Source organism: Gigantopelta aegis, chromosome 9, assembly GCF_016097555.1.
Source record: "Gigantopelta aegis isolate Gae_Host chromosome 9, Gae_host_genome, whole genome shotgun sequence".
NCBI lineage: Eukaryota > Metazoa > Mollusca > Gastropoda > Neomphalida > Peltospiridae > Gigantopelta > Gigantopelta aegis.
The window spans coordinates 6,281,965-6,309,721 of record NC_054707.1 but is presented as its reverse complement, the minus strand read 5'-3'; the positions used below and the strand labels follow the sequence as shown (position 1 = coordinate 6,309,721).

Below are 27,757 nucleotides of genomic sequence, written 5' to 3'. Positions count from 1 at the left end.
TTTTATATGCACCATCCCACAGACAGGGTAGTACATACCACTGCCTTTGATATACCAGTCGTGGTGCACTGGCTGGAGCGAGAAATAGCCCAATGGGCCCACTGATGGGCATCGATCCCAAACCGAGCGCTTTACCACTGGGAACGAGGGAAATTGAGCATCCATTATGTGTAAAACTAGCAGTTTAACCCTTCCATCTTTCTCCGATTTATTTACACAGTGAGGGCTAGCACTATTTATATCCATGATATTAAAACATGTTTATCAGTTTCATCCACATAGGTTACAATTGTCTTCTACTGGGTATGATTTGGTGTATACACCTAGAGGCAGCGTCACAGGCATAACACGACTTGAAACATGCACACCATTTTGCAACATTTAAAACAGCTAGTATCAGCAGGGCTTCTAGATTATGTATTTGAAACTGTGTTCACAAACAGCTGATAACCCATTCTAGTCACACCACTATGCCAGGTATAAGGTTGTGAAGTATCTGAGAATCGAAATATATTCATAAAAATGTTCTTGCCTCTTATGTTCCTTGTATCGGAATAGAGTTTCGAATACACAATTAATGTTTATGTGTCAAGCAATTTAATCCTTGGTAATTTTAACGCTGTGTTGGATACTTCCTCGGAAATGTCAACTCCCAGAGGACATCTGAAACAAAGAAAAAAAAAAAAAAAATGTTAGTCATTTCAATGTTAGTAAGCTACATGGTTTTGTATTTGAATGTTTACTTCTTGCTCAAGGCATCAACACTAACAGCTTCCAGTGGGATTTGTTGTAGGTGCATGGGTGGTAGGTTCAAACCTCCTAAGTGGACCCATTGGGGGTTTTCCCCATCTCAACTAGTGCCTCATTACTCTTTTGTCTGTGGTATGTGCTGTCCTGTTTATGGGAAAGTGCATATAAAATATCCCTTGTTAATTAATGGAAAAATATAGTGGGTTTCTCTGAAGACTATATTTCAGAATTACCAAATGTTTGATACCCAACAGCCACTCGTTCCAGCCAGTGCTCCACAACTGGTGTAACAAAGGCTGTGGTATGTACTATCCAGGGATGAGAATGACAATTTGTATTTTCAGCTGAAATTAGCTGGCGGTCCAGGGTTTTTTTACAATTACAAGACAAAAATCTGCATCAGGAGACACATATATCACAGAATTACAGAATAACTTACATACCATAGAAAGGATTATTATAATGCATAAACTCCTGTCAATAAACACTTTGACACAGGTTGGTCTCAATATCACAGACGTCTCAATTTTAACCAATCACAGTGATCGTAGTAAACAGTACTAAACACATACACACAAAGCTAGTTTTGTTTTATTTTCGTATACACACAGTGCATCAAAATAAACATGGCGGCCACTACATTACGATAGCAGCTGCACTGCGACCTCAACTTTAATTAATATTTCCACAGAATGCAAGGCATACACCTATATTCTAACCCCCCCCCCCCCCAAAAAAAAAAAAAAAATTCTCAACAAATTTACACATTTCACAGGATCAACCCTGGGGGTCCAAAATCCACGGAAAATTCTCATCCCTGACTATCCTGTCTGTGGAATGGTGCATATAAAAGATCCCTTGCTGCTAATTGAACAGAGTAGCCCATGAAGTGGCAACAGTGGGTTTCCTCTCTCAATATCTGTGTGGTCCTTAACCATATGTCTGACACCATATAACCATAAATAAAATGTGTTAAGTGTGTTGTTAAATAAAACATTTCCTTCCTTCCACTCATTAATTAATCAATGTGCTTTAGTAATGTCCTTAAACAAAACAAACTTTTATTTTAGGTTTAATTTAATTGATTCATACAACAGGTATCATGTCTCATTTTCCATACCAAATATTTACATAAACCACACACTGACACCAAGTAGCCATAATTTAAAATGTGCTGAGGTGTCGTTAAACAATTATTGCCTTCCTTTCTTTTAACTGCTGATTTATTTTTATAAAAAGAAAAAAGTTGTAATGTAAATTACTCATTTACTTCTTAAATAAACAACAAAAAACATTTTAAAATTATTATTATTTTTTTGTTTTTGTTTTTGTTTTTTTTAATGTGCACCGAGATGAAAATCCATAGATTCAACTACAAACCAAGTTTAAATAATCAACGACTATTTATAGTTTGTGAAAAATTAACCCGAACATGAACATTTACATTGGTGCTCAATCCCTGCAATTGCCCACAGCAATTGGCAATGCAGTGGATTTTTAATTCTCCACAGCAGTTTTTGTTGTGGACTACACTGGGGAAGCCACATTAAGTTACTTCACAAAATTATGTCATTCATTGTGCATGTGAAATCATTATGACACACGTGGGTCATATTGGTTATATTACCCTGAATATCTTGAACTATATGGATAATAAATATATATATTCCCCCTCCCACAGCATGTTTGTTTTGCCATGGACATTTTGTTAATTTCAGGGGTTGGAAACTAAATGCAAATATTGACGTCATGGCCACCAACCAAAAAGTAATACCTATATCTGGCCTTTTCACTTAGTCATACGAGTGATGTTTCATGTCTTACCTTGGTTGAATATCAACATTTTCAGGATCTTGCGCAAAATCTTCTTGTGATAACAGTTTTTCCATTCCATTCCTTTGTGAAAAAAATTATACAATACTTGCAGAAATAAATTAAATACGGGTAAATAAAATATTTTAAAATACGACTTTTGTTTTTAATCTATAAACTGAATCCATATAATTGACCAGAATGCAATGTTGTTTGTGTGTGTGTGTGTGTGTGTGTGTGTGTGTGCGTGTGCGTGCGTGCGTTCCTATGTGTGTGTATGTATGTCATTGTGTTCCTATGTGTATGTGTGTGTGTGCTTGCATTCCTATGAGTGTTTGTGCTTGCGTTCCTTTGTGTGTGTGTGCTTGCATTCCTATGTGTGTGTGTGTGCTTGTGTTCCTATGAGTGTGTGTGTCTGCTTGTGTTCCTATGTGTGTGTGTGTGTGTGTGTGTGTGTGTGTGTCTCATTTGGTGTCCATTATTTAGTTTTAGTGTACTAAAGGGGTTACTTAATGTTGAATTTTAACATTTTTGCATATTCATCAGCTTTAATTTCTTTTAAAGATGAAGATGGCAATGAACTAAATTTCATTTTGTTCAAGATGTCACTTTGTGATTGCTAAAGCGTACATTTTTCAGAGATGAAATTACTTTGGACCAAAATTTAGGAAAACACTACAGGTGTTTGAACAGAAGGGAGTTATTGTAAGTGTTTCGGCAACATAGACAGTTTTAGGTGGCACAGAAAATCCACAATTCTAAATAATTCCGGAAGTATTTCATCTGTGATTTCTGGAATCTGATCCAACATATTTAAAAATTATTCAGCATTAAAAAACTTGACAACTTAATTAGTAAATAATAACTAATTAGAATATCTTAAACCAACCAAATACATAGGTGAATGTAAAGTACACTGTTGAGAAACCTATCAGCTAACAACAATGCTAGGGATTATTTATTTATTTATTTATTTTCATCATCTTTTTTATTTTTTAATTTATTCTTTTTTATTATTATTAATTTTGTATTATTATTTTTGTTTTATTATTGTTATTATTATTTTCTATTTGTTTATTTTACTTTCTTCTATTAGTTTGTCTTTCCTTTTTGTGGTAACGTTTATTAATATCATAAGATATTATTTGTATTATTATATAATGTGTATCCTATAACATTAATGTAAGGTAGTCTGGGGACAATAAACTTTGAAAAAAAAAAAAAAAAAATAATTAAATAATAATAATAATTTGAATATCTTCTATTAGTAATGTCAGCTGTAATAACAACACAACACTAACCAGGCAATCATGATTCCATTGTCGGTACAGAGTTTGGGCGGGGGACAGACGACCTTACAGGAATATTTATCACACACTTTGACAAGGCCTGCTCGCAAGAACTTGTTGCTGGCAACACCACCTGATACAACCTGTAGATGAAATATTCATATTACCATGGTTACAACTCTTAGGTAATATTCTGGATAAACAACCTGGTGTAAGGGGAGATAGCTCTTCTTCTCATTGTCATCTCCTGGGGTGTGGTGAACTAACTCTTCTAATCACTGTGGCAGTCATTTTATTCTCTTTTTTTATTATTCTTTTTGCAGAAGATAAATTTTATTCCCATGTTGTACACTTAAAGATATCAGGTTTTTTTTTTTTTTTTTTAAAGTTGAACCAAAGGAAAAAAAAAAAAAAAAGTTTTATTTAACAACACACTCAACACACTTTATTTTCAATTATATGGCGTCAGACATTATGGTTAAGGACCACACAGATATTGAGAGAGGAAACCCGCTGTGCCACTTCATGGGCTACACTTTTTGATTAGCAGCAAGGGATCTTTTATATGCACCATCCCACAGACAGGGTAGTACATACCACAGCCTTTGGTACACCAGTCGTGGTACACTGGCTGGAACAAGAAACAGCCCAATGGGTCCACCAACGGGCATTGATCCCACACTGACCGCGCATCAAGCGAGGACTGTACCAATGGGCTACGTCCCGCCCCTCTTGGGTCAATAACAGTCTGATAACTCTCAAGTTTGTAACTTTTAATTTTAGAATGCAACAGTTCAGCACTTACGTGATTAGCAGTCTGGGTGAATTTAAATTTGCGTACCTGACAACGGTTTCAAAACAAACTTACTGTTCCCTAATGGACTTAACAGAAAATGAACACATATTTGCAGTGTAATATGGAAATGCCTCCTTTACCTCTCCAGTGCACTATATAATTTTTTTTAAAGCTATGCATAAATAAATTGAACAAGCATTGTGAGAGTACTGCTGAAGCACTGCATGTCCCTAAGTGGGCTCCACAAATCAGTTGAACCAGTAGTGGACTAATAATGTTATCCTAGTACACAGAATAAAGAGAAGTTAACAAAGAATATAAAATGTATGTAACGAAGTCAGATAAATGTATGTAAGGAAAATGTTTACATCAAAAAACACGCCCTACCAAAGTTTTGTTTGTCTCTGGTAGAAGTCCCTTTAGTTCACAAAACAGTAATCCGCGCTGGACTCGTTTTGCCAGGTGCTGTAACACCCCGAACTGGAAGGAGGCACACACATCGGCCGCATTTGGCAGCACTGAACTCGCACTTACATCTACAAACGAAAAAAAGTGTCAACATGAAGAATGTAATTACACATTTACATATAATGCCTTCAGTTATCAGTATACAATAGCATAGGACGCTATTTCAGCTTTGATTCCCTGTATTCTTGTAACTGTTTCCTAATGCAACATTTTAGTATTTTAAACAATATTTACTTTTACTTTTTTGACAGTTATTGCTTATCCTTAGTTTATGATTTCTGACTTACTTATTCTTACTCTGAGATTTCCAACAGTAATTATTCTTACTTTGAAATTTCTAACAGTACTTATTCTTACTTTGAGATTTCTGACAGTACTTTTTCTTTCTTACTGTGAAATTTCTGACAATACTGGCTTATTCTTACTTTAAAATTTGTTTTACATTACTTGCTTATTCTTTCTTTGAGATTTTTGTCAGTACCTTAAGATTTCTCCAACAGTCCTTGTACAGGGATCACATTGGAACCAAATTTGGTTTAGCCAATTTCGAGATATGTAGAGTATTTCCTTGAAAATTATTAAAATATGGTTAATTTAAGAAAATTTGTATTAGTCAAACACTAAATTTTAAATCCACTCTGTGTAAAAATTAGCAATGGGCAGGGTGAGCCCTTCAGGTATTCTGGTGAGCCCTGCATGTATTCTGGTGAGCCCTTCAGGTATTCTGGTGAGCCCTGCATGTATTCTGGTGAGCCCTGCATGTATTCTGGTGAGCCCTGCATGTATTCTGGTGAGCCCTTCAGGTATTCTGGTGAGCCCTGCATGTATTCTGGTGAGCCCTGCATGTATTCTGGTGAGCCCTGCATGTATTCTGGTGAGCCCTTCAGGTATTCTGGTGAGCCCTGCATGTATTCTGGTGAGCCCTTCAGGTATTCTGGTGAGCCCTGCATGTATTCTGGTGAGCCCTTCAGGTATTCTGGTGAGCCCTGCATGTATTCTGGTGAGCCCTGCGTGTATTCTGGTGAGCCCTGCATGTATTCTGGTGAGCCCTTCAGGTATTCTGGTGAGCCCTGCATGTATTCTGGTGAGCCCTTCAGGTATTCTGGTGAGCCCTTCGGGTATTCTGGTGAGCCCTGCATGTATTCTGGTGAGCCCTTCAGGTATTCTGGTGAGTCCTGCATGTATTCTGGTGAGCCCTGCATGTATTCTGGTGAGCCCTGCATGTATTCTGGTGAGCCCTTCAGGTATTCTGGTGAGCCCTGCATGTATTCTGGTGAGCCCTGCATGTATTCTGGTGAGCCCTTCGGGTATTCTGGTGAGCCCTTCAGGTATTCTGGTGAGCCCTTCAGGTATTCTGGTGAGCCCTGCATGTATTCTTACCTTGTGAGATTTCTTCTGATTCTATTAACCGCTTGGCAGCAAACTTGATTCCAGCAAAAGAAAAATGGCAGTTTGGTGTCTGTGTTAACACATGAGGAAAGGCGAAGGCTTTAGGGTTTCCCAGCTTTGCCAGCGTCTCTATGGCAACACCTCCAGGTACTTCGGCAAACTGGGGAAGATTCTTCAGTTTCAGTTGTCGGGCCGTCTGGAAATACAAGAAATCTGTCAATGAAATGCATTTATGTACTACATACAGCTTACTAATGATAAGTCCAGTGGTAAAGCACTCGCCTTATGTGCGATCAATCTAAAAACCCATCAGATGATCAATCTAAAAACCCATCAGATGATCATCTAACAGCCATGTAACATCTACATTAGTGGCTTATAGCTGCCCCATATCAATTGTAAATGTTCACCATAATTTATGACGCCAGTAAGCTATGCCACATCATGGAACAGGTTGGCAATCATAGGAAAACAGTATACTCGTGGTGGTAGGTACATAAGACGATACTAGTGCTAAGATTGTTTAGTGGTACGAGGCTTAAGACAGATAGTACAAACAGCTGCGGTGTGTGCCCAGGCCAGCATGCTTGAATCTTAATTAGAAACGATCATGAAAATTGAGTTAAAAAGAAATGAAATCAATGTCTGGTCCACTGTGTGACTCACCTTATCAAACGCATCACCAGGGGAGTCATCCATCCCGTGACCCAGGAGAAGGAAGTCTGAAACGCCTCTAGCAACCGCGAGCAAGCAGTGACCGCCACTGACAAGCAGAACTAGGAAGGGGAAATCAATTCTGAAACAAAAGTGAATATAAGCTTTCTGAGAGTACTGCTAAAGCAATACATTTCCCCTACAGGGCCTAAACAAATTTCTTATCTCCTAAATTCAATGGTCAAAACTTTGTGACAAATGGGTAAATCATCATGAAAGTCAAACCTGATCTGTAACGGTACACGGCAGAGCTATACACAATATTTCAACTCAATATTTTGAAACATTCCAAAAACTAATTTTCATATCTCCTAAGTTCAAGACCCATAACTCTGTAAAAAATGGATAAATCGCCATGAAAGTTAAACTTGATTTGTAACCATACATGATAAACCTATACATAACAATGTCTACTCAATATCTCAAGGCATTGTGAAAACTGGAAAACTATATGTGGGAGAGATGGATGGACAGACAGACGGATGGAGATGACACCTATAGTCCCCTCCAGTTGGACCAGTAGGGGATTAAGAAGCAATGAGAACCATTTCAAATAAGGGTCTTCTTTTTGTCCCATCTAAAACACTCTTATTGAAATAATAAAACAAGGGAGACTACTGACCTGTATCTTTCTTGCGGTGAGAAATTTTAAATTTTAAAACAGGGAGGTAACTGACCTCTGGATCATTCTTGCAGTGAGAGCATGAGCTTCCATGTGGTGAATGGGAATCAGTGGTTTCCTAGGAAACAAAAATAGAATAGAACAACACAATGAAATATTCCCAATATATACTAATATAAAGAAAATCTCCATTACAATTTTCCTTTAAATTCAAGGGACAATATTTAAAAATATGTAACTGAAAAGTAGTGCACATTTCCCCCGAAGTAATCAATTGTTTAACCACCATGGAATCGATGGCTGGCGAAGTCAGAACCCGAATCCATGGTGGGCGTGCCTGAACCGAAAGGATGTGGGCACGTTAATATAATTCCCTTCCCTTCCCTTCAATTGTTTAATGGCATCACTAAAGCAAATGGATTTATTAATTATCTGTAAGACATTTGACAATTTTGACATGGTCTTTGAAGCAAACTGCTACATTTTTCCATTAGCAGCAAGGATCTTTTAAATGCACATTCCCACAGACAGGACAGCACATACCACAGTCTTTAATACACCAGTTATGGGTTATTGGTTGGGATGGGTAAAAACCCAATCAGGAATTTGATCCTTCAATCCAAGCACCCCTGTGCACTGTTACAGTAATATCTCGTTCCAACTAGTGCACCACGACTGGCATGGGATGGTGCATAAAAAAGATCCCTTGTTGCTAATTGAAGTGTAGCTCATGAAGTGGCGACAGCGGGTTTCCTCTCTCAATATCTGTGTGGTCCTTAACCATATGTCTGACGCCATATAACCATAAATAACATGTGTTGAGTGCGTTGTTAAATAAAACATTTCCTTCCTTCCTTCCTGTTACAGTAATATAAACTAAAACACATACCCAGACTTCTCTACTAGCTTTAAAGCATAGTCCAGCCCGACTCGCAGTGACAGAGCCAAGCCAGGTTTCACAGTCACCGCCACAGCATCCAGATCCTAAATATTAAAAAAACAAAATTGGAGGAATTGTATGTCTCACCCAGCACAACCTGATGGTCGTCTCGGTGCATGTTTAAAAAAAATAGAATTTATCACATTTTAAAAATTATTTTATGAAAGAAATAATTTGTAACATAATTTAGCCTTGAACTTAATAGATGTCATTGTCTTTTCAAAGTCATTCTTAAAAATATTTGCTTTGACCTACCAATGTAGTATTGGGTTTAAACAATGACTTTTATTTTAATTACACCAGAAAAAGAGAAAGAAAAGATGAAGGAATGAATTAGTGAGCAATGAATGAATGAACAAATGAAAAAATTATGAGTTGCAGTAATTTTTACATATCAGCTGATTATATTGTTTGAGGTGGATCAATATGGTGTTTGTGGTGTACTGTATGGTGTATTTAGATAACCACATGTTTACAAGGTCTAAATGTTTACCTGTAAATTGACATTTGCAGATGACAGTGCTTCATTAACAACAGATTCTATGTGTTGTTTATGCAGGTCTCGTGCCACTGGGGGAATAATACCACCGAATCTGTTACAATCACAAGAACCATAAAATGTGTAACACATTCTACATAATTAATCAATTTCAGTTTACATGTCATTTTTACTCGATCCTAAGACTTAATAACTAGCATCAGTAAAGGATTTTATTGATAACTGGATAAATATTATTCACATGGTAGATTAAATACAAAAATAGTATTATTTTGCCTGTTTTAGGAAAACAAAGAGGAGAAAATGATGCCACAAAAATTACATTTATCATGTTTGAGTAAAATAGATGAAAAAATACCTTTATAAAGAGGAATATCCTATAAATAGTTATAATATAAATGCAATTTAGTGGATCAATAACTTTAAATGCACACAAGATTGAGATGAATTCTCACCCTGCTACAAATTGTCACATAAGACTGAGTCAACAAATCATTCTTTATTTCTATTACATTTAGGTGTACTTAAAATTATCTCATTTATTCCTCCACAAATATGAGTACAGTAACAATAGTAAATACACAACTAGTTCTAGTGTCTTACTGAATGTGAGTTTTTGTTTGATTGTGCAAAGCTTCTCCAATGACGTTGCCATGGTGATCCACCACTGCAGCCCCAGTGTCATCACAACTAGTCTCAATTCCAAGTACCAAGTTACTCTTAGAGCTCTGGTTAATTTTACTGTCTAGTCTTTTATTTGTTACTACACTAGAACAGTTGCGAAACTTCTTATGATTCAAAATAGCATACTTTCGATATTTATTAGCATTTTTAGTAAATCTGTCAGAGTAAAAAATGTTATTGAAATCATGCAATAGTCTTCTCAGGCAATAACTATATTTAGAATATGTAGCATTAGCCGTGGCCAGTTGCACAAGTAGGGAAGTCGATTTCAAATTACTGCTAAACATTATTGCAGTTCATGCCGTATGGGCGCAGACATATTGGATATCCCGTCATTCAACGGGAAAAGATTGTAAGGACTATAATGCAAGCATAAATCCGAAAAAGAAATCGCCTTTATTGCTGTATTTACATACATTTATAAATCAAAATTGAAATATACTGACGTAAACTTTATTTTAAATAATTACATATACAATAACAAAATGTTACAATTTGTTTTATTAATTTTAATATTCAACTTTATTAGCTAATTTACTAAGTTGCTATTCGTTCCCCACTTTCGTTCGTGGCAGATAGTCTCGTCTGATGAAACACTTGATCAGTCTATTTTTGAACTGTCAGAAAATTCGTTACACGACAATATTGATCGTCAAGCGGTGGTCTTGTTTGACACCTCAGTTATTGGCTAATATACAACAGAAGAGGGGAGCATCAGACTGGGGTCTGCGAAAAGCGAAACAGAAGTCTAAAGTTTTGGCACAGAATTTAGCCATGTGTGACCCCGTGATAGAAGAACAGCTGGCTCCCATGAGAAAGGCGGTTAAGGAGCAGGTAACATTACTAATACCAATGTAATAGGAAGAAGAAGAAGGAGTGTTTTATTTAACAACGCACGGCGCACTCACCACATTTATTTTCAGTTATATGGAGTCAGACATATGGTTATGGACCACACAGAGATTGAGGGAGGAAACCTGTTGCCACTACATGGGACACTCTTTTCGATTAGTAGTTCACCAAGATAAACCTCGCGTGCAAGCACAACAGCGAGGTTTACCTGGCCTAGCCATTCCACCATTAGCAGTTTCTGGACAAAGAAATTGCGGTCAAAATAACGATTACCATCACATTTCCTCACCCTAATCGTATATTGTGATCTATTTCGAGCTCACTGAGACCAAGAAATACTTACTTTGAAATGATCTTCACTTTGAATTAAAGGAAAAAAGTCAGACTTTACAGGGCGGATTCTAGCAGCCACTTTCTAGCAGACAATTACGCTGGCAGACAATTTCAGCTGACACGCATGGCGACGTTCTAAACACCGGACTCATATGCCTTTCAAACACACTGATATGCTAATTATTAGTATTCACTATAACTTAAGAATTTCAGAGTTTAAAAGAGTATCTTTATATAAAAAAAAAAAAAAATCAAAATAACAACCAAGACTCATTTTTATGTCTTAAAAGGTCTTTGAACCGTTGTCCAGAAACTGCTAATGGCGGAATGGCTAGGCCAGGTAAACCTCATTGTTGTACTTGCACGCGAGGTTTATCTTGGTGAACTATTCGATTAGCAGCAAGGGATCTTTTATACACACCATCCCACAGCCTTTGATATACCAGGCGTGGTGCACTGGCTGGAATGAGAAATAGACCAATGGGTCCACTGACGGGGATCAATCATGCCACACCAACCATGCATCGAGTGAGCGCTTTATCACAGGACTACGTCCCGCCCTGCAGTGTAATAGGTTTTCATACTGGCAGTCCAAATTTTATAGCTCCTATGTTATGTAGAATCATCTTTTTTTCTTCTTTTTTTTTGTGTGTGTGTGTGTGTTTGTTCCTTTTAGTGTTAGAACAGTCAATAAACCATCATTAAGTGTCCAAAAAGGGTTGGGTTAGGGGGTCATCCTTGAACAAATCTTCGCATTCGTGCAAAAATGATAGCGATGTTCGGACAAAATTATCAGGTCTGAACGTTTTCACCATGTAGCCTATTATGATCATATGGGCAAATTAATGTGTAATACAAAACCTGGCTTAGATGAGTCGACAGTGCCAAAAGAAAGTCCTTTTCCCCAGAGTTGAAGCACATGCCTTTTGCATCCTTAGTCTGGGATTGATCCCAGTAGGCTGTCTCTTTCCAGCTGGTGCTTCACAATTAGAGTAACAAAGGCTGTGGGATGGTGCATGTATGTAAGAGTAGCCTATGGAGTAGTGGCAGCGGGTTTCCTCTCTAATTATATCTGTTGTCCTTAACTATATATATGATGCCTCATAACTATAATTAAAATGTGACGAGTTTGTTTTTAAAAAAACCCCATTTGTTTCTTTCTGTTACGTCTATCGGATGGTGCATATAAAAGATCCCTTGCTACTAATTAATAGAAAAATGTAGCGATTTCCTCTCTAAAGACTATATGTAGAAATTACCAAATGTTTGACATCCAATAGCCAATGATTAATAAATCAATGTTCTCAGTGGTGTTGTTACACAAAACAAACTTTTTTCTTTTTGTTATTTTTTTACAAAATCATCATCATTTCACCAAATTAACATAAAATTTAATAATTGTTTAAAATTCACCATTGGTAAATTTTGTGAGTAACAGAGCTACATCAGTATATATAGCCCTGAAGGAGGAAGTTTTACAATTTGATTGATCTTAACCTGTCACATTAAGTCACAGTTTTGTATATATATATATACTAGCTGCATGTACTTGTAGATGCTGCAAGCTATGTTTTATGATCTTCGGTTGACATTTGGGGTTGGATTTAGCTCAGTCGGTTGAGCTATCACCGGAAGTGTTTGCATCGCAAGATCGAACCACCTCGGTGCATCCATTCAACTAATTGGGTTTTTTTCTCGTTCCAACCACTGCACCACAACTGGTCAAAGGCCATGGTATGTGCTTTCCTGTCACAGTTTGAAAGCGCATATAAAAGAACCCTAATGTAAAAATGTAGCTGGTTTCCTCCGATGACTATGAGTCGGAATAAACCAAATGTTTGACATCCAATAGCCGATGATTAACTAATGTGCTCTAGTGGTGTCGTTAAACAAAATTAACTTGACTTTCAGTTGACATTTACAAACAGTAGTACTAGTAAAATACATGTATGTGTAGTAGTATCATATTGATGCATTAAACAAATTCTGTTACAGTGTAATAGAAGGCAGTGGGTTTTTTTTAATGTTGACCTATGTAATAAACATGAACAGTAAAACCACTTTGAAAGGCAAAACATTTTTTATGCTCTGGATGAGCAAAGAATTTGGTCAAATTATCTATTAAATTAAATAGTTATTTTTAAAATAAATATCAATCATTACATGAAATTTTTCTTCCAAATTAAAAATAAATTTGCTGATTGTTTTTGAAAGTTGCCATTGGCAAATGTCAGGGTTGGTCCTCTTTAATTCCATTCAACTTCTGTGCTTATATCCAATTAAAGTTCAAGCATGGACACACAACTAGGCTATCTGGGCTGTCTGTCCAGGACAGTGGGTTAGTGGTTAGTGAGAGAGAAAGGGTGTAGTGATTTTACACCTACCTACTGAGTCATTCAAACTCGCTCTGGGTGGGAGCCAGTATCGGGGGGGGGGGGGGGGGGGGGGACCCCAGTATCTACCAGCCCTATGTCCAATGGCATAATCACAACACCACCAAGGCGGGTGGTCCATATTTATGGTAATGATATGTATACAGTCCTCCAATTATGCACTTAGCACTTCAGTTGAATACAAGGTCACAGCAATAAAACCTATGTGTTCCTTTTTATTATTTTATTTAAATATCCTTATTAGTCCCTACACCTCATTCTGAAGGGAACTATAGGTTTTGTTCTGTCCTTCTGTCTCTCCATCTGTCTGTCCCACATATAGTTTTCCAGCCTTTTTTCCACAGTGCTTCAAGATATTGAACTGAAATTTCGTGTCTAGCTGTTTTAATGTACAGTAGTGTTATAGATCAGATTTGACTTTCATGATGATTTACCCTTTTATCATAGAGTTATGGCGATTGAACTTGAAATACAAACATTTGTTTTTGTGACTCTTTTTTTTCCACGCCTCAAGATAGTAAACTGAAAATTATTTTGTGTATAGCATTTGTTGGGCCTGGTAGGGGACATGTTTTTCTTTAGCAGTACTCTCAGAATGCTTGTTTCATGTACATGTTAAATTACATCACTTGTTTGGTTTGTGTGAGTTTTGTTTTTTTATCCTAATTATTTATAATCATTGAGTTACATGACAAATATTTTAGTTAATAATAATAGTTGTGCACTGATAATAATTAATAGAATGGACTTTCCTTTTAAATATTATCATGTCTTTTTTTTCTAGGGTGATTTGGTTAGAAAACTCAAAGAGAACAAAGCTCCTGAAATTGATTTGCAGCGGGCAATTGCTGACTTGAAACATCGAAAAAAACTTCTCGATGATAAGGTATCTCTTTTTTTTTCATCATTGTGTAAATTGATATTTTTTTCTGTTATTTTTTATTGTGTGTTTTCTTATTCAGTACATGAATAATATTTGCAATAAATAAATGGTATAAAAACAATTTATATTTTATATAGGAGCTTCGTTCACATTTACACAAATCCTAACATTTAGTGGTTGATGTTCGCAGCTGTTATGAATGGGTATAGTTCACATGAAATTTTCTTTTTCAAATGTAAAATGAATGTTTTACTCTGTAGCATTATTAGTTTTAAGGGGTGGGACATAACGCAGTGGTAAAGTGATCGATCCCTGTCAGTATGCCCATTGTGATATTTCTCGTTCCAGCCAGTGCACCACGACTGGTATATCAAAGGCCATGATATGTGCTATCCTGTGTGTGGGATGGTGCATATAAAAGATCCCTTTGACAGGCAATAGCCTATGATTAATAAATCAATGTGCTCTAGTGGTGTCGTTAAGCAAAACAAACTTACTTTATTAGTTTTTAGTCTTGATTTTTTTATTTTTTTTATTCTATATATGGCAGTATGCTTGGAGATGAGACTTAAGACTTGATTATTTTATGTTGTTGGTATTTTAGGAATTTGAGCTGTCACCCAAGGATGATTTTGACAGAGGACGACTGGAGGACTTACTCAAACAAAGATTCTTTTATGATCAGTCATTTGCCATATATGGAGGTAAGTGATATGTAGTACATAGTAGTATGTAACATGTTAAACATACTCTTGTTTTGTTCCAATTCAAGTTGACATGGCATTTAGTAAAATGTGTTTCATTGGCACCTGAATGTTTACTCCAATTAATTATTTCATTGGTATAAAGAAATTATGATTATGATCAAGTATTATTTATTAAACACTTGAATCTATAAAAGAGGGCTAAATTTTGTTTAACGCAGAATTTGGGTTGCTTGGTTGATAACATTTTTATAAAGTCTTTTACTATTATTTTAATGACACCAGTTATCATTTTATTCATTGGTAAATTGCGAATGTTTAAGTACATAACACTACATGCAGGTACACAAATAATAGACTGACACATTTATTTACTACCACTGTTACCAACAACTGTGGATACAGATTTATACAAACTGTTTTGGTGTCGAGTCTACATGTAATTTTATAATAGTGGTGTAGGAAGGTACGAACACTTTTATATTTACACACTTTTACACTATTATAAAACAAATATAATGCAAAATATCTGAAATGTGCAGTGGGGCACATGCCCTTGCCCCTTGCCCCCTCCCCCCCCCCCACTTCCTACGCCAGTGGTTTAGTGGGAATGAACACACACACACACACACACACACACACACACACACACCAGCAATTATGAAAAAGTACTATAAGATAACTTTTTGAATCTCTGTTGCCTGGGAACAAATACAACTACAGTAAGTTTTTCAGAGATTATTGCATTAAAATGTAATCATAATGACAATAATGTTTCTATGTACAGTTTCATTATAATTGTTTTCCACCGTGAACAGTCATTTTGAAGGTGCTGTAGTTCTTATTACCGTATGACAATTGCAGGCGTCAATGGCTTGTATGATTTTGGTCCGATGGGCTGCGCTATCAAGGCCAATCTGCTGCAGATGTGGCGCAAGTTCTTCATCTTGGAGGAGCAGATGCTGGAGGTGGACTGTGCCATGCTGACGCCCGAACCAGTGCTCAAGTGAGTCGAACTGCTCAACTATACTGTAAGACAGAAAATAGCACATATACAGACAGGAAAATAGCCAGGAATAGCTTTATCATGTAGTATTACAGATCAAGTTGGATTTTTGTTCTGACTTGCACATTTTTCAGTCAGTACTCTTGTCTTAGGAAAAGTTATATATATAACAAATCCCTTGCTACTGTTTTGTATAAGATGACAGTGTTGCTGTGTCAGTTTTCTTCTCATTCTTTAAACCGTTGCAGAATAACCCCATTCAGCTGTGTTAGCGAGTTGTGTTGTTTGTTACAGAGCGTCGGGCCACGTAGAGAGGTTTCAGGACTACATGGTGAAGGACCTGAAGAATGGCGAGTGTTTCCGGGTCGACCACCTCATCGAGGCTCACCTCGAGAAACTCCTCACCGACAAGAAGCTGGCCGCGGACAAGAAGGAAGAGATCAGACAGCTGTTGCCAAGGGTAAATTACTATTTTATGTCTTAGACGTCTTAAAATAGGGGCAGGGTATAGCTCAGTGGTAGGGTGCTCAACTGGGGTTTTGACGGGCCAGAGCTGTCTATCCTTCATGGTTGATTTAGTGTTCTTTTACCTTTCCAACAAGCGCCCCATGACTGGTTTCACATGTCGGTGGGAAAGTTCATATAAAAGATTCCTTACTTGGGTGTGGGAATTCTCCTCGGATCCACGGTTTTCCTCTCATGGAACATTGTGTTTCCTCGCATTTTAATCGTCCTTGCCCCCGGACCACTCTAGATTTCCTCTTTTTTTACATTTCACCACCCCAGACCCCTCTGGATTTCGTCTTGTTTACAGTTCACTAATTCCCACCCCTGCTTACTGCTAATGGAAAAATTTAACAAGTTTCATCTATTGGAGATGGTTTCTGGATTTATTCAGAATTTTTTTTTTTTTTGTCTGTACAGTGTTTCTGTGTTTTCCACTGTTTGTCTAGAAAAATTTCCATACTGTCTGTCCAAAACTTATGATATGGTTTTGTCTGATACTATGCATACATTCTGAATGGGGGTGGGATTTAGTTCAGTCGGTGGAGTGCTCATTTAAGTGTTTGTGTCACAGTACCGAACCAACCTTTGTGGATCCATTCAGCTGATTTTTTTTTTTTTTGTCGTCCCAGCCAGTGCACCACAACTGTTCAAAGGCTGTGGTATGTGCTTTCCTGTCTGCAGTAAAGTGCATATAAAAGATCCCTTGCTGTTGAAATAACTGTAGTCTTGAAGCTTCCAAACCTGAAATCAGGTGTCATGTTTGTTTCAGATTGATGGAATGGACAAGACTCAGTTTGGCGAGACGGTCAGGAAGTTCAACATGAAATCACCGATTACCGGCAACGATCTCTCCGATCCCATCGACTTCAACCTCATGTTCTCCACGTCTATTGGTCCCACTGGCCAGCTCAAAGGGTGAGTCATGTAAACATTACATCTATTGGTCCCACCGGCCAGCTCAAAGGGTGAGTCGTGTAAACATTACATCTATTGGTCCCACCAGCCAGCTCAAAGGGCGAGTCATGTAAACATTACATCTATTGGTCCCACCGGCCAGCTCAAAGGGCGAGTCGTGTAAACATTACATCTATTGGTCCCACCAACCAGGTCACAGGGTTAGTCGTGTAAACATTACATCTATTATGCTCACCGGCCAGCTCAAAGGGTGAGTTGTGTAAACATTACATCTATTGGTCCCACCGGACAGGTCACAGGGTTAGTCTTGTAAACATTACATCTATTATGCTCACTGGCCAGCTCAAAGGGCGAGTCGTGTAAACATTACATCTATTGGTCCCACCGGCCAGCTCAGGGGGTGAGTCGTGTAAACATTACATCTATTATGCTCACCGGCAGCTCAAAGGGTGAGTCATGTAAACATTACATCTATTGGTCCCATCGGCCAGCTCAAAGGGTGAGTCGTATAAACATTACATCTATTGGTCCCACCAGCCAGCTCAAAGGGTGAGTCGTGTAAACATTACATCTATTGGTCCCACCGGACAGGTCACAGGGTCAGTCGTGTAAACATTACATCAACAAAACTTAGGTATTTTGTAGATAATATTTAACATCTTTTTCTCTGTTTGTAGATTTCTGAGACCTGAAACTGCTCAGGGTATATTTGTCAACTTCAAACGCCTTCTTGAGTTTAACCAGGGTAAACTTCCATTTGCCGGTGCTCAGATCGGTAATGCATTCCGGAATGAAATCTCGCCCAGATCTGGGCTCATAAGAGTCAGGTAAGTCAACAGATCAGTCTGACAGTGTCAGTTAGGATATCAGTGAGGAATGGTTCCCCAGCTTTGAGTATCAGCTGACATTAACATTTAGACTACTGGATTAATTTTTGACAAAAATCACGTTGAGTGGGTACAAGTTTATAACTCCCATATATTAACTTAAATGTTTTATAAATACATAAAATAAAGTTTATTGGTAACTATTATTTTTGTGTTATTCTCAATAAAAGTGGTTTTTTGACCAAATGTTTTTTTTTAAAGAAAGAACTACGATTCATATCCCAATAGATCAAGTGTTGAAATAACCATAATGTTAACACCAACTAACTGTACTTTAAAATGTACTACGGTATTGTTAAAGGGACATACCCTAGTTTTTAAACAGTAAGGCATATTTTTTACTATTAGAGCCGTTTGTGATAAACTGAAATCATACTTTACTTAGATTTTATTGTTTATAGTATCAATTTCTGTACATTTGAAGTGTTTTTGATCATCCTGGTGTTTTTAATATCACAAAATGCATTTATAATATTTTTAAAAACATATGTGCATCTGAGAAGTAATAGTTATGGAGTCGAGTTTTAGTCTATTTTTAGAGGGTATTTCACCATTTCAAAGTCAAAAACTCATGTTTCACTCAATTGTAACTTCATCCAAATGTGTTACAGGTTTTTCAGGCTTGGAACACTTTTAGATGATGTTCATAGCAAAATAGAATGAATACATAAACTGGAATTAAACTGTTAATAATTGGAGTGAAAATGAAAGACATTTGGCATTTGAAATAAGGACTTAATACTTGCAGCCTAACCTGGGAACAAGATAGTAAAATAATAGGATTTGTTAAAAGTATGTCCCAATTTTCAATATTAAGTTCATGTATATTTGTTATAATTTGTTATTAATTGTATTTTACTTTAACTAATACTTTCTTCACAGAGAGTTCACAATGGCGGAAATAGAACATTTCTGTGACCCGCTGAACAAAGACCACCCAAAGTTCAACGACGTTGCTGACGTAGAGGTAATGATGTATTCTGGGTGTGCTCAAATGGACGGCAGGCCCATGACAATGGTCAAGATTGGTGATGCTGTGAAATCGGTAAGTATTATTGAGCCTTGCAAGAAAGTCCACTGATTATTGGTTCCAGCATAGTGGTAATTTGTCCAGTTAGGTTAAGTTCTTTTTAATGTTTTTTAACTGTTATATTTTGTAGATCATAGAATACATTCATTCATTCATTTGACTTGTTTTCGAGCTTATATCCAATTACGGTTCAAGCACGCTGCCCAGGGCACACACCTCAGCTATCTGGGCTGTCTGTCCAGAACAGAGGTTTAGTTGTTAGTGGTTAGTGAGAGAGAAGAGGGTGCAGTGGTCTTACACCTTTCCATTGAGTCGTTAAAACCCATTCTGGGTGGGAGCCGGTACCGGGCTGTGAACCCTGTACCTACCAGCCTTATGTTCGATGGTTTCACCATGACGCGACTGAGGCCGGTTCATAGAATACAAACAGTACTCTCACTGATGAATGTTTGTCTCACATTGACCAAAACCAAAAGGCAAGATGTAGGTATTACTTCTGCGATGACAAAGGTGTGAACATTTGTTTTTGTCTGGTTATGTTTCACGTTTAGCTCCAATTCTCACAAAATATAAGTCCTAGAGCAATGATAGTTGGTTTATAATGGCATCTATGAATTTACATCTCAATGCATGTTGCAAAATTATAAAATATATTAAATAAAATAAATAAATTCAGATCCAGATTAATCTTGAATGTTACTCAACAAATTATTTCTTTATTCACCACATTAGTTTATGGTAGCCAAGACGATTATTTCTGTGGAATTTTTGTTACAAGCAATGGTTTTAAATTTTTATCAACATTGAATTTTTTTAATAATCTTTCATCCTTGTTTTTGGTTGATTTCCGATTTTTTAACCTGAATATTTAGTTGCTTCTTTAAATTGTATAAATCCAGAGTGAAAATGTATCGACATACTTAATAGATTTTTGTATTGTTCAGTTATTCATAATTTATTTATCCTGTAAATACTGGCAGAAGGAATATTGTTTGTTCCACGAGCCATCTGCTTATAATTTGTCCGGCTGTTATTTTTTCCATTAACTATTTGCAGCGATTGATTGCCAATCAGACACTGGGGTACTTCATGGCAAGAATTTACTTGTTCATGATAAAAGTTGGTGTCGATCCAAAGAAGTTCCGCTTCCGACAGCATTTGTCAAATGAAATGGCTCACTATGCCTGTGACTGCTGGGATGCTGAGTGTAAAACATCTTATGTGAGTACAGTGATATCATTTGTACGTTCGGTTGTTCAAACATTCATTTCATCATTCATTCATTCATTCATTCATTCATTCATTCATTCATTCATTCATTCATTCATTCATTCATTCATTCATTCATTCATTCATTCATTCATTCATTCATTCATTCATTCATCCATCCATCCATCCATCCATTCAATCATTCATTCAATCATTCAGTCATTCATTCATTCATACTACCACTAGAACCACCATCAACATATTTTATTGAAATTTTTACAATGGACCAAATGGCAGTTGTCCTCACTAAAATAAAATACATTATGAGCTCCTAGAAACATCAGGATGACCAGAAAATATGTTGGATTTGTAGTAATCTGTGATTTAAGTAAGAAGTTGCAAGTAGTGTGTAATTTTAAGGTAAAACAAAAAAGGTTTGATAGCTGAATACTAATTTTACAGTGCCTAATAACTAGGGTCAGTGACGTTATGTTTGATTTTCTTTCATGCTGGGGTATTGTTAAACATTCTTTCATTCATTCATTCATTCATTCATTCATTCATTCATGTGTATTTTTGTTTGTTTTTCAGGGCTGGATAGAGTGTGTGGGTTGTGCGGACCGATCATGCTACGATCTAACTCAGCACACCAAGGCTACTGGAGTCAAACTGCAAGCTGAAAAAAAACTACAAGAACCAATATCCTTTATAATGTTAGGCTTTGTCAGTTTAGACTTTTTTGTTATTAGTCCCCTACAGGTCCAACCGGAGGGGACTATAGGTTTTCTCTCTGTCAGTCTGTTCCACATATAGTTTTACCAGATAGTCTTTTTCACAACGCCACAAGGTATTGACTTATTATTTTTAAAAGGTTTTTACTTATTGACAGCTTAGCCTTGACACCACGACTGGTATATCAAGGGCCGTGGTATGTGCTATCCTGTCTGTGGGATGGTGCATACAAAAAATCCCTTGCTACTAATGGAAAAATGTTGTGGGTTTCCTCTCTAAAACTGTCAAAATAACCATATGTTTGACGTCCAATAGCCAAGATTAATAAATCAATGTGCTCCAGTGGTGTCGTTAAACAAAACAAACAAAAACCTTTATTGACAGCTTGTTTCATAAATGTTATGCATAATGTGGCAAAACTGATGTCAAAGTTTCGTTCAGTGACTACACTCTGGCAAAACATTGGTGTACCTTAAGCCCCTCCCTATCAACTTCATTTTATGCTTGTATTCAGTTAAGATTCCAATATGCTGTCCTGAGCTCACACCTCGGTATCTGAGCTGCCTGTATAGGACAGTGCTTAGGTGTTAATGAGAGATGTAGTAGGCTGACCAAGTGTCATGACATTACGACTTCACCACCAAGGCTGCTTTTATACTTGAATATTGTAGAATTTATGATCAAATCTTGTACACTATTAATGATTTGAAGCAATAAAAATGGTTCCTTAACTCTTTACTACAAAACGATTGAGGTCACCGAGTGCTCTCCCACGAAAGGTGTGCTGGGAAAAACATTTAAACAAGACGCTAAAGCAATAACGGAGCACCTCACACAGCTTTCCTTCCGACGAGCTCAAAGAGATGCACAACGTTTTACAAGATCAAGGGCAAGTAACTCTTTACCATTCATGCTAAGAACAGGAATATTATACCATAAATTTGTTTTGATTATAATAATCTATCAGATGTCAGTTGTTTAATTTAATTAAATAGTTTAATCACAATAAATAATTTTGTTTTTTATTTAAAGGTACTTCAGCCTCAAAATATTTCTGTAAAATAGTTAATTTTGATATTTATGTTATGACACTTGTGATATCTGAATTAAGTATTTCTAAATGTAAATTTAAAATAATAAATATGATTGTGCTGCAATGTATGTGTTCCACATAAAGTAGATCAAATTTGTTTCTGAATTTTGTAATTCCCAAAAGTATATTTAACAGATTATAACTGAATAATACACACATGCTTATGCAACATCTTTGATTGTGATTTTTAGAGCAGTGAATATTGAAGTAAATGGGAAGCACTTCACCCTGAAACCTGACATGATCACAATAAAGACATATGAGAAAGTTATACATGGTATGTATGTTTATCTCTATTTTTTGTTTCTATTAAACAAATTCCATATTTTTGTGCATTGTAGAAGATCTTCAAAATTTAAAAGTAGCTTTCCTAATAAGATTACAATAAGATTCATTATTATCAACTGTTTATGAAGGGTGTATTTTATAATGATGAAAATAAAATAGCATTGTTTTATTAAGGATTGTCTATTATTTCATTTACGTTAATCGGGTATGAATAAAAAAAATCATCTGCAAATTGTATGAATCGGAGAAGCCATTCTCACATAAGAGAGTGGATGATTTGTTTTGTTCATACCCAGATGAACGTAAAAGAAATAACAGACAAAAACTTATAATTAAATTTGAATCATAGTTGCCGATACTTTATTTTGAATTATTTCTGGTCCATAAACAATAACACTCAATAAGACAACTTGCCCATATAAAATGACGTCATCAGATATGACGTTCCCTGACGACGTAATTTTTATGTTCATCGAGAAATGAACAAACTCCTGTTGCTACATCTGGACTAATGGGATGACGTTACGTTGTAATGAATGTAACAGAAATGTTATTGTTAATTTATTAAAACTACATTTTTGTAAATATTTCTTTCAGTTGAAGAATTTGTGCCATCAGTGATAGAACCATCGTTTGGTATTGGCCGAATCATGTATTCTGTGTTTGAACACAACTTCAAAACCAGAGAGGGCGATGAACAGCGGACAGTAAGTGTCAAACTGATGAAGTTCTCATAAATATCTTTATGCCTCATGCAACCTGCAACTGCCTTGATTAAAAGTCTAGCAACTTTAGGGAGCTGAGCAGATATTTTTAAAGTCGCAGTGCCTAGTTTCAACCTGTGAAAATGGACACTAGGCTACGTTAATCTAGAAACCTGTAACACATCTGGATAAAGTTACAATAGAGTGAAACAAGATTTTGTGTTGTTAAAACGCGGGCAAACACCCTGTAAAAATAGACCGAGCTTGTTTCCATAACTGTTACGTTTTAGAGAGGTACATGTGTTTTTAGAATTACCAAAAATACACACAAAGACAGGTGGGATTTAGCTCATTTGGTTGAGTGCTAACCTGAGGTGCTCATGTCGTAGGATCGAACCACTTTGGTAGATCAATTCAACTGACTGTGTTTTTTTCTCGTTAAACCAGTGCACCAGAACTGGTCAAAGGCCATGGTAATGTGCTTTCCTGTCTGTGGGAAAGTGCCTGTCACCTCTGATACACTTGCTTAATAAAACATTATTTTATTTTCCCACCTGTGAAAAACTTGCATATTAAAACTGTTTATTCTGTTTCGATAGTTTACTCTGCAATACACTTTAATATTAACACTGTTTATTCTTTCAGTATTTGACCATACCACCTGTGATAGCTCCATACAAATGTTCAGTCTTGCCTCTCAGTGGTAATCCAGAATTCCACCCATTTGTGAAGCAACTCTGTAAGTACCTTTATTTATAGGAATCATATTTTATAAAAGACATTTATTATACACATTCTCTAGATATTATTTATTATATAAGCTTTTTCGTTGTATCTTGTTTGTTCCTATTTTAACATAAGCATCAAGTTTGTATTTTGCTCCATTTATTACAAACCATAAATTCTAGACAAATTCCAGTTGTACCTATATATGTTTAATTTAGCACATGTTTTTTTATGTGTGTTTCTGTGGTGTTAATTTTGAAATTTAATTTAATTTAAGTGTTTAGCTCTGTGTTAAGTTTTCATGTTCATGTCCATTTGTCACTAATTATACTTCCTAGATCAATGAAAGATGGATTAAAGGTACATCTATAAATGTTAATTTAATGCATGTTACATTTTTTTTTTTTTTAACTATGTATGCAATTAAATACATTTAGGGTAGGCATGACGTAGCCCAGTAGTAAAGAATTGCTTGATGCACAGTCAGTGTGAGATCGATCCCTGTTGGTGGGCCCATTGGGTTATTTCTTGTTTAGCCAGTGTACCACGACTGGTGTATCAAAGGCCGTGGTATGTGCTATCCTGTCTTTGGGATGGTGCATATAACAAGATCCCTTGTTACTAATGGAAAAATGTAGCTGGTTTCCTCTCTAAGACTATGTCAACATTACCAAATGTTTGACATCCAGCAGACGATTAATAAATCAATGTGCTCTAGTGGTGTCGTTAAACCAAACAAACTTTAACTTTTTACTTCTGCAAAATTCTTGTTTTAACATAACACTTTTTTAAGGCTACATTTGGTGATTTAAAAATATTTTAAACCATCTGTTATCTCATTGGTCCTTTGTTGATATCTTTTTATTTCCTACCGTTTTAATTTTGTAGCACAAGCTCTCACAAAGTTCGACATCTCGCACAAAGTAGATGACAGCAGCGGGTCGATTGGGCGTCGGTACGCTCGTACCGATCAGATCGCCATTCCATACGGCATCACGGTAGATTTTGACAGTCTGAAGGAACCACACTCCGCTACTCTTAGAGAGCGTGACTCCATGAAGCAGATACGAGCACCGGTAATTAATAATTATTCTAGCTTGGTGTATCACAGAGACCAATTGTTTCTGTGTAGTATCAATGTATCCAATTGTTCTACAGTCCTTCTCACAGAGAATACCTTTTATCATACTACAAGTTATTTATTTTTGAGCAGATTCATTTGTAAATTGCACACAAAAATAGTAAAAAAAATTATTTCCAAAATACTTGCTTTTCACTTATGTGGATTCAAACTGAAATTATTTACAAAAAACATTTTTGTAGGAGGATGGGATGGACTATAGTTAGATATCACCATAATTATTTGTTCTAGTTTGGCATTGTGATAGTAATTATTCTAGTTCGGTATTATTGTAATTAGTATAGTTTGATATCACAGTAAATAATTGTAGTTTGGCATCACCATAATTATTTTTGTTTGGTTTTATAACGAATTTGGACAATATATATGTATGCACTATACAAAAATATATTAAGAAAGTGGGACGTGAATAGATTTGTCTTTGCCAGTATTCATTTAAAGCAGACATTGTCTTAACCTTTAGACTACTGGATTAATTTTTAACAAAAACCACGTTGAGTGGGTACAAGTTTATAATTTTTACTGACATATATTCACTTAAATATTTTATAAATACATAAAATAAAGTTCATATATGAATCGGTAAGCATTATTTTCGTGGGCTTTTGTAATTTTTATGATTTTTAGATCAGTTAATAGTGATTAAAATTAGGCAAAAAAATAGGAAAAGTCGCGTTTACTTCTGGGCATTTGTGGCCAGCTGTCCAGTATTTATGTCCATTATTCTCGATAACAGTGGTTTTTCTTTTAAAAAACCGAACTACGATTCATATTGCAATATATCTGGTGATTTTCTTTGTGGGTAAAACGATAAACAATATTATCAAATTAGCTGTCACAATCAGCTATCGATCCCTGAAAATGACTGCGACGTGCCGCTATTGTTGTCAAGCTAAAATACTTGCCAAAAACCACTTCTTGAACTCAGAATTTCAAGGTATTTTCATTTGAAAAAATCAAAATAAAAGCCACCATTCTGAAAAGAAGTCTTTTTTCTTTTATTATATTTCCGTTTCCGGTGAGTGTCGTGTGCAAAACGGCGGGAAATATGAATTGAGGAATGCACTATGAATACAGTATGTCGACTGACGTGACGTCGGGCGAGATATCTCGTCTAGTAGTCAGAAGGTTAAAGGATTACTTTTGGTTTATTCAAATTAACATAAAATTAAATCAGGATTACTAGTATATTCAGTGCTTTACATATGCAGATTAGGCCCATGAAAATAGCGAGAAATCATTTCGATCGCCAGTCAATCGCATAAATCTAGTGTTTTATTATAGATTTTTTGTTTGTGTATTAAATTTACGACATCATTTACATGGTCTATTTATGCAAAATAAAATGGGTTACTCGGTTTCATTTCTCAGAAGCCTGCTGACATTTTCTGATTGTTAATCAACTGATTTAAAATTCATAGGTGTTTTTTTCCCCATTATATCTCCAGATTGCCGAGTTGCCTGGGTTAGTACGAGATCTGTCACTAAGTTTGCGGACATGGGAAGATGTGCTGAACAACTACCCGATATTTGAACAACAACAGTCGACAAAAACAGACGCACAGTAAACAAAACTATCTGACGGATTACAATGACAGTGAATTGTGCCATCGATTCAGCAGTAGCTGAGAAAACTTTAAGAACATTGATACAACCAGTGTGACATGAATCACAATACATATTATTTATATGTAAATACATTTAATACACATTGGAAATAAGATAGGAGTCTTGTGTTATTTCACTATGATATGGCAATATTTAGACAAATTTATTTTTTAAATATTTTTAAAATGTGGGGTGGGGTCATACTGTAAGCCGACATCACTGCAGCATCTCCTGTATTATTCCATGAGTTTTATCTAGATATCCCCATCAACCAGTCAGTGTTCAGAATTTTCTACATTATCATAGGTAACCTGTTTCCAGTCAAATGATCACCTTTTTTAGTACCTTACTGGTCCAACCAGAGGGGACTATTGGATTGGTCTCCATCCTTCTGTCTGTCTTGTCATTCTGTCTGTCCATCTGTCCCACAGTTTTCCAGACTTTTGATTTGTTGCAATGGCTCAAGATATTGCGCTTACCTTTTGTGTATAGCTTTATGATGTACTGTTACAGATCAAGTTTGACTTTAATGGCGATTTATTGATTTTTGTCAGTCATAGCCCTTGAACTTTGAAGATACAAACTTTTTTTTTTCAGACTTTAAAAAAAGAAATGTTATTTATATATTGCCTCAAGATATTGAGCTGAAATTTTGTGTACAGCTTTTATCATATACTGTTATAAATAAAGTTTGACAGAGTTATGGCCCTTGAATCTAAGAGATACTAAAGTCTGTTAGATCCGGTAGGAGACATGTATTGCTTTAGCAGTACTCTCAGAATG

At 36.2% G+C, this 27,757-nt stretch overlaps 2 protein-coding genes across 3 annotated transcripts; one reads left to right on the top strand and one right to left on the bottom strand.

Moving 5' to 3' along the window:
• Positions 1 to 25: 25 nt before the first annotated feature.
• LOC121381223 (probable tRNA N6-adenosine threonylcarbamoyltransferase, mitochondrial) lies at positions 26 to 10,288 on the bottom strand. Of its 2 annotated transcripts, none has more exons than XM_041510433.1 (10): positions 9,883 to 10,288; positions 9,274 to 9,373; positions 8,730 to 8,824; positions 7,896 to 7,958; positions 7,171 to 7,300; positions 6,496 to 6,700; positions 5,035 to 5,183; positions 3,864 to 3,994; positions 2,575 to 2,646; positions 26 to 663 (listed from the first exon to the last, which is right to left on the bottom strand). In XM_041510433.1, the coding sequence occupies exons 1-10, from the start codon at positions 10,248 to 10,250 to the stop codon at positions 582 to 584; spliced, it is 1,395 nt and encodes a 464-aa protein (XP_041366367.1). In that variant the 5' UTR covers positions 10,251 to 10,288; the 3' UTR covers positions 26 to 581. The 2 variants fall into 2 exon arrangements, with proteins under 2 accessions (XP_041366367.1, XP_041366368.1); XM_041510434.1 differs by having other exon boundaries at positions 9,274 to 9,350; positions 9,883 to 10,003.
• Positions 10,289 to 10,518: 230 nt separating this feature from the next.
• On the top strand, positions 10,519 to 27,087 carry LOC121381190 (glycine--tRNA ligase-like). Its single transcript, XM_041510374.1, has 16 exons — positions 10,519 to 10,797; positions 14,326 to 14,427; positions 15,029 to 15,128; positions 15,993 to 16,134; positions 16,429 to 16,594; positions 17,411 to 17,556; positions 18,234 to 18,383; positions 19,326 to 19,488; positions 20,530 to 20,694; positions 21,274 to 21,381; positions 22,157 to 22,307; positions 22,704 to 22,784; positions 23,393 to 23,502; positions 24,145 to 24,238; positions 25,114 to 25,301; positions 26,815 to 27,087. The coding sequence occupies exons 1-16, from the start codon at positions 10,552 to 10,554 to the stop codon at positions 26,932 to 26,934; spliced, it is 2,232 nt and encodes a 743-aa protein (XP_041366308.1). The 5' UTR covers positions 10,519 to 10,551; the 3' UTR covers positions 26,935 to 27,087.
• Positions 27,088 to 27,757: the final 670 nt, after the last annotated feature.

Bases quoted from the DNA above. Each gene is read 5' to 3' on its own strand.
- LOC121381223 (XM_041510433.1), bottom strand. From the start codon at position 10,250: ATGTTTAGCAGTAATTTGAAATCGACTTCCCTACTTGTGCAACTGGCC. The intron at 7,301-7,895 runs GTCAGTTACCTC...CTTTTGTTTCAG, and splicing joins ACTGCAAGAATGATCCAGAG to AATTGATTTCCCCTTCCTAG. The intron at 3,995-5,034 runs GTAGGGCGTGTT...TTTCATCTACAG, and splicing joins CAGAGACAAACAAAACTTTG to GTTGTATCAGGTGGTGTTGC.
- LOC121381190 (XM_041510374.1), top strand. From the start codon at position 10,552: ATGAAACACTTGATCAGTCTATTTTTGAACTGTCAGAAAATTCGTTAC. The intron at 15,129-15,992 runs GTAAGTGATATG...TGACAATTGCAG, and splicing joins GTCATTTGCCATATATGGAG to GCGTCAATGGCTTGTATGAT. The intron at 19,489-20,529 runs GTAAGTATTATT...AACTATTTGCAG, and splicing joins TTGGTGATGCTGTGAAATCG to CGATTGATTGCCAATCAGAC.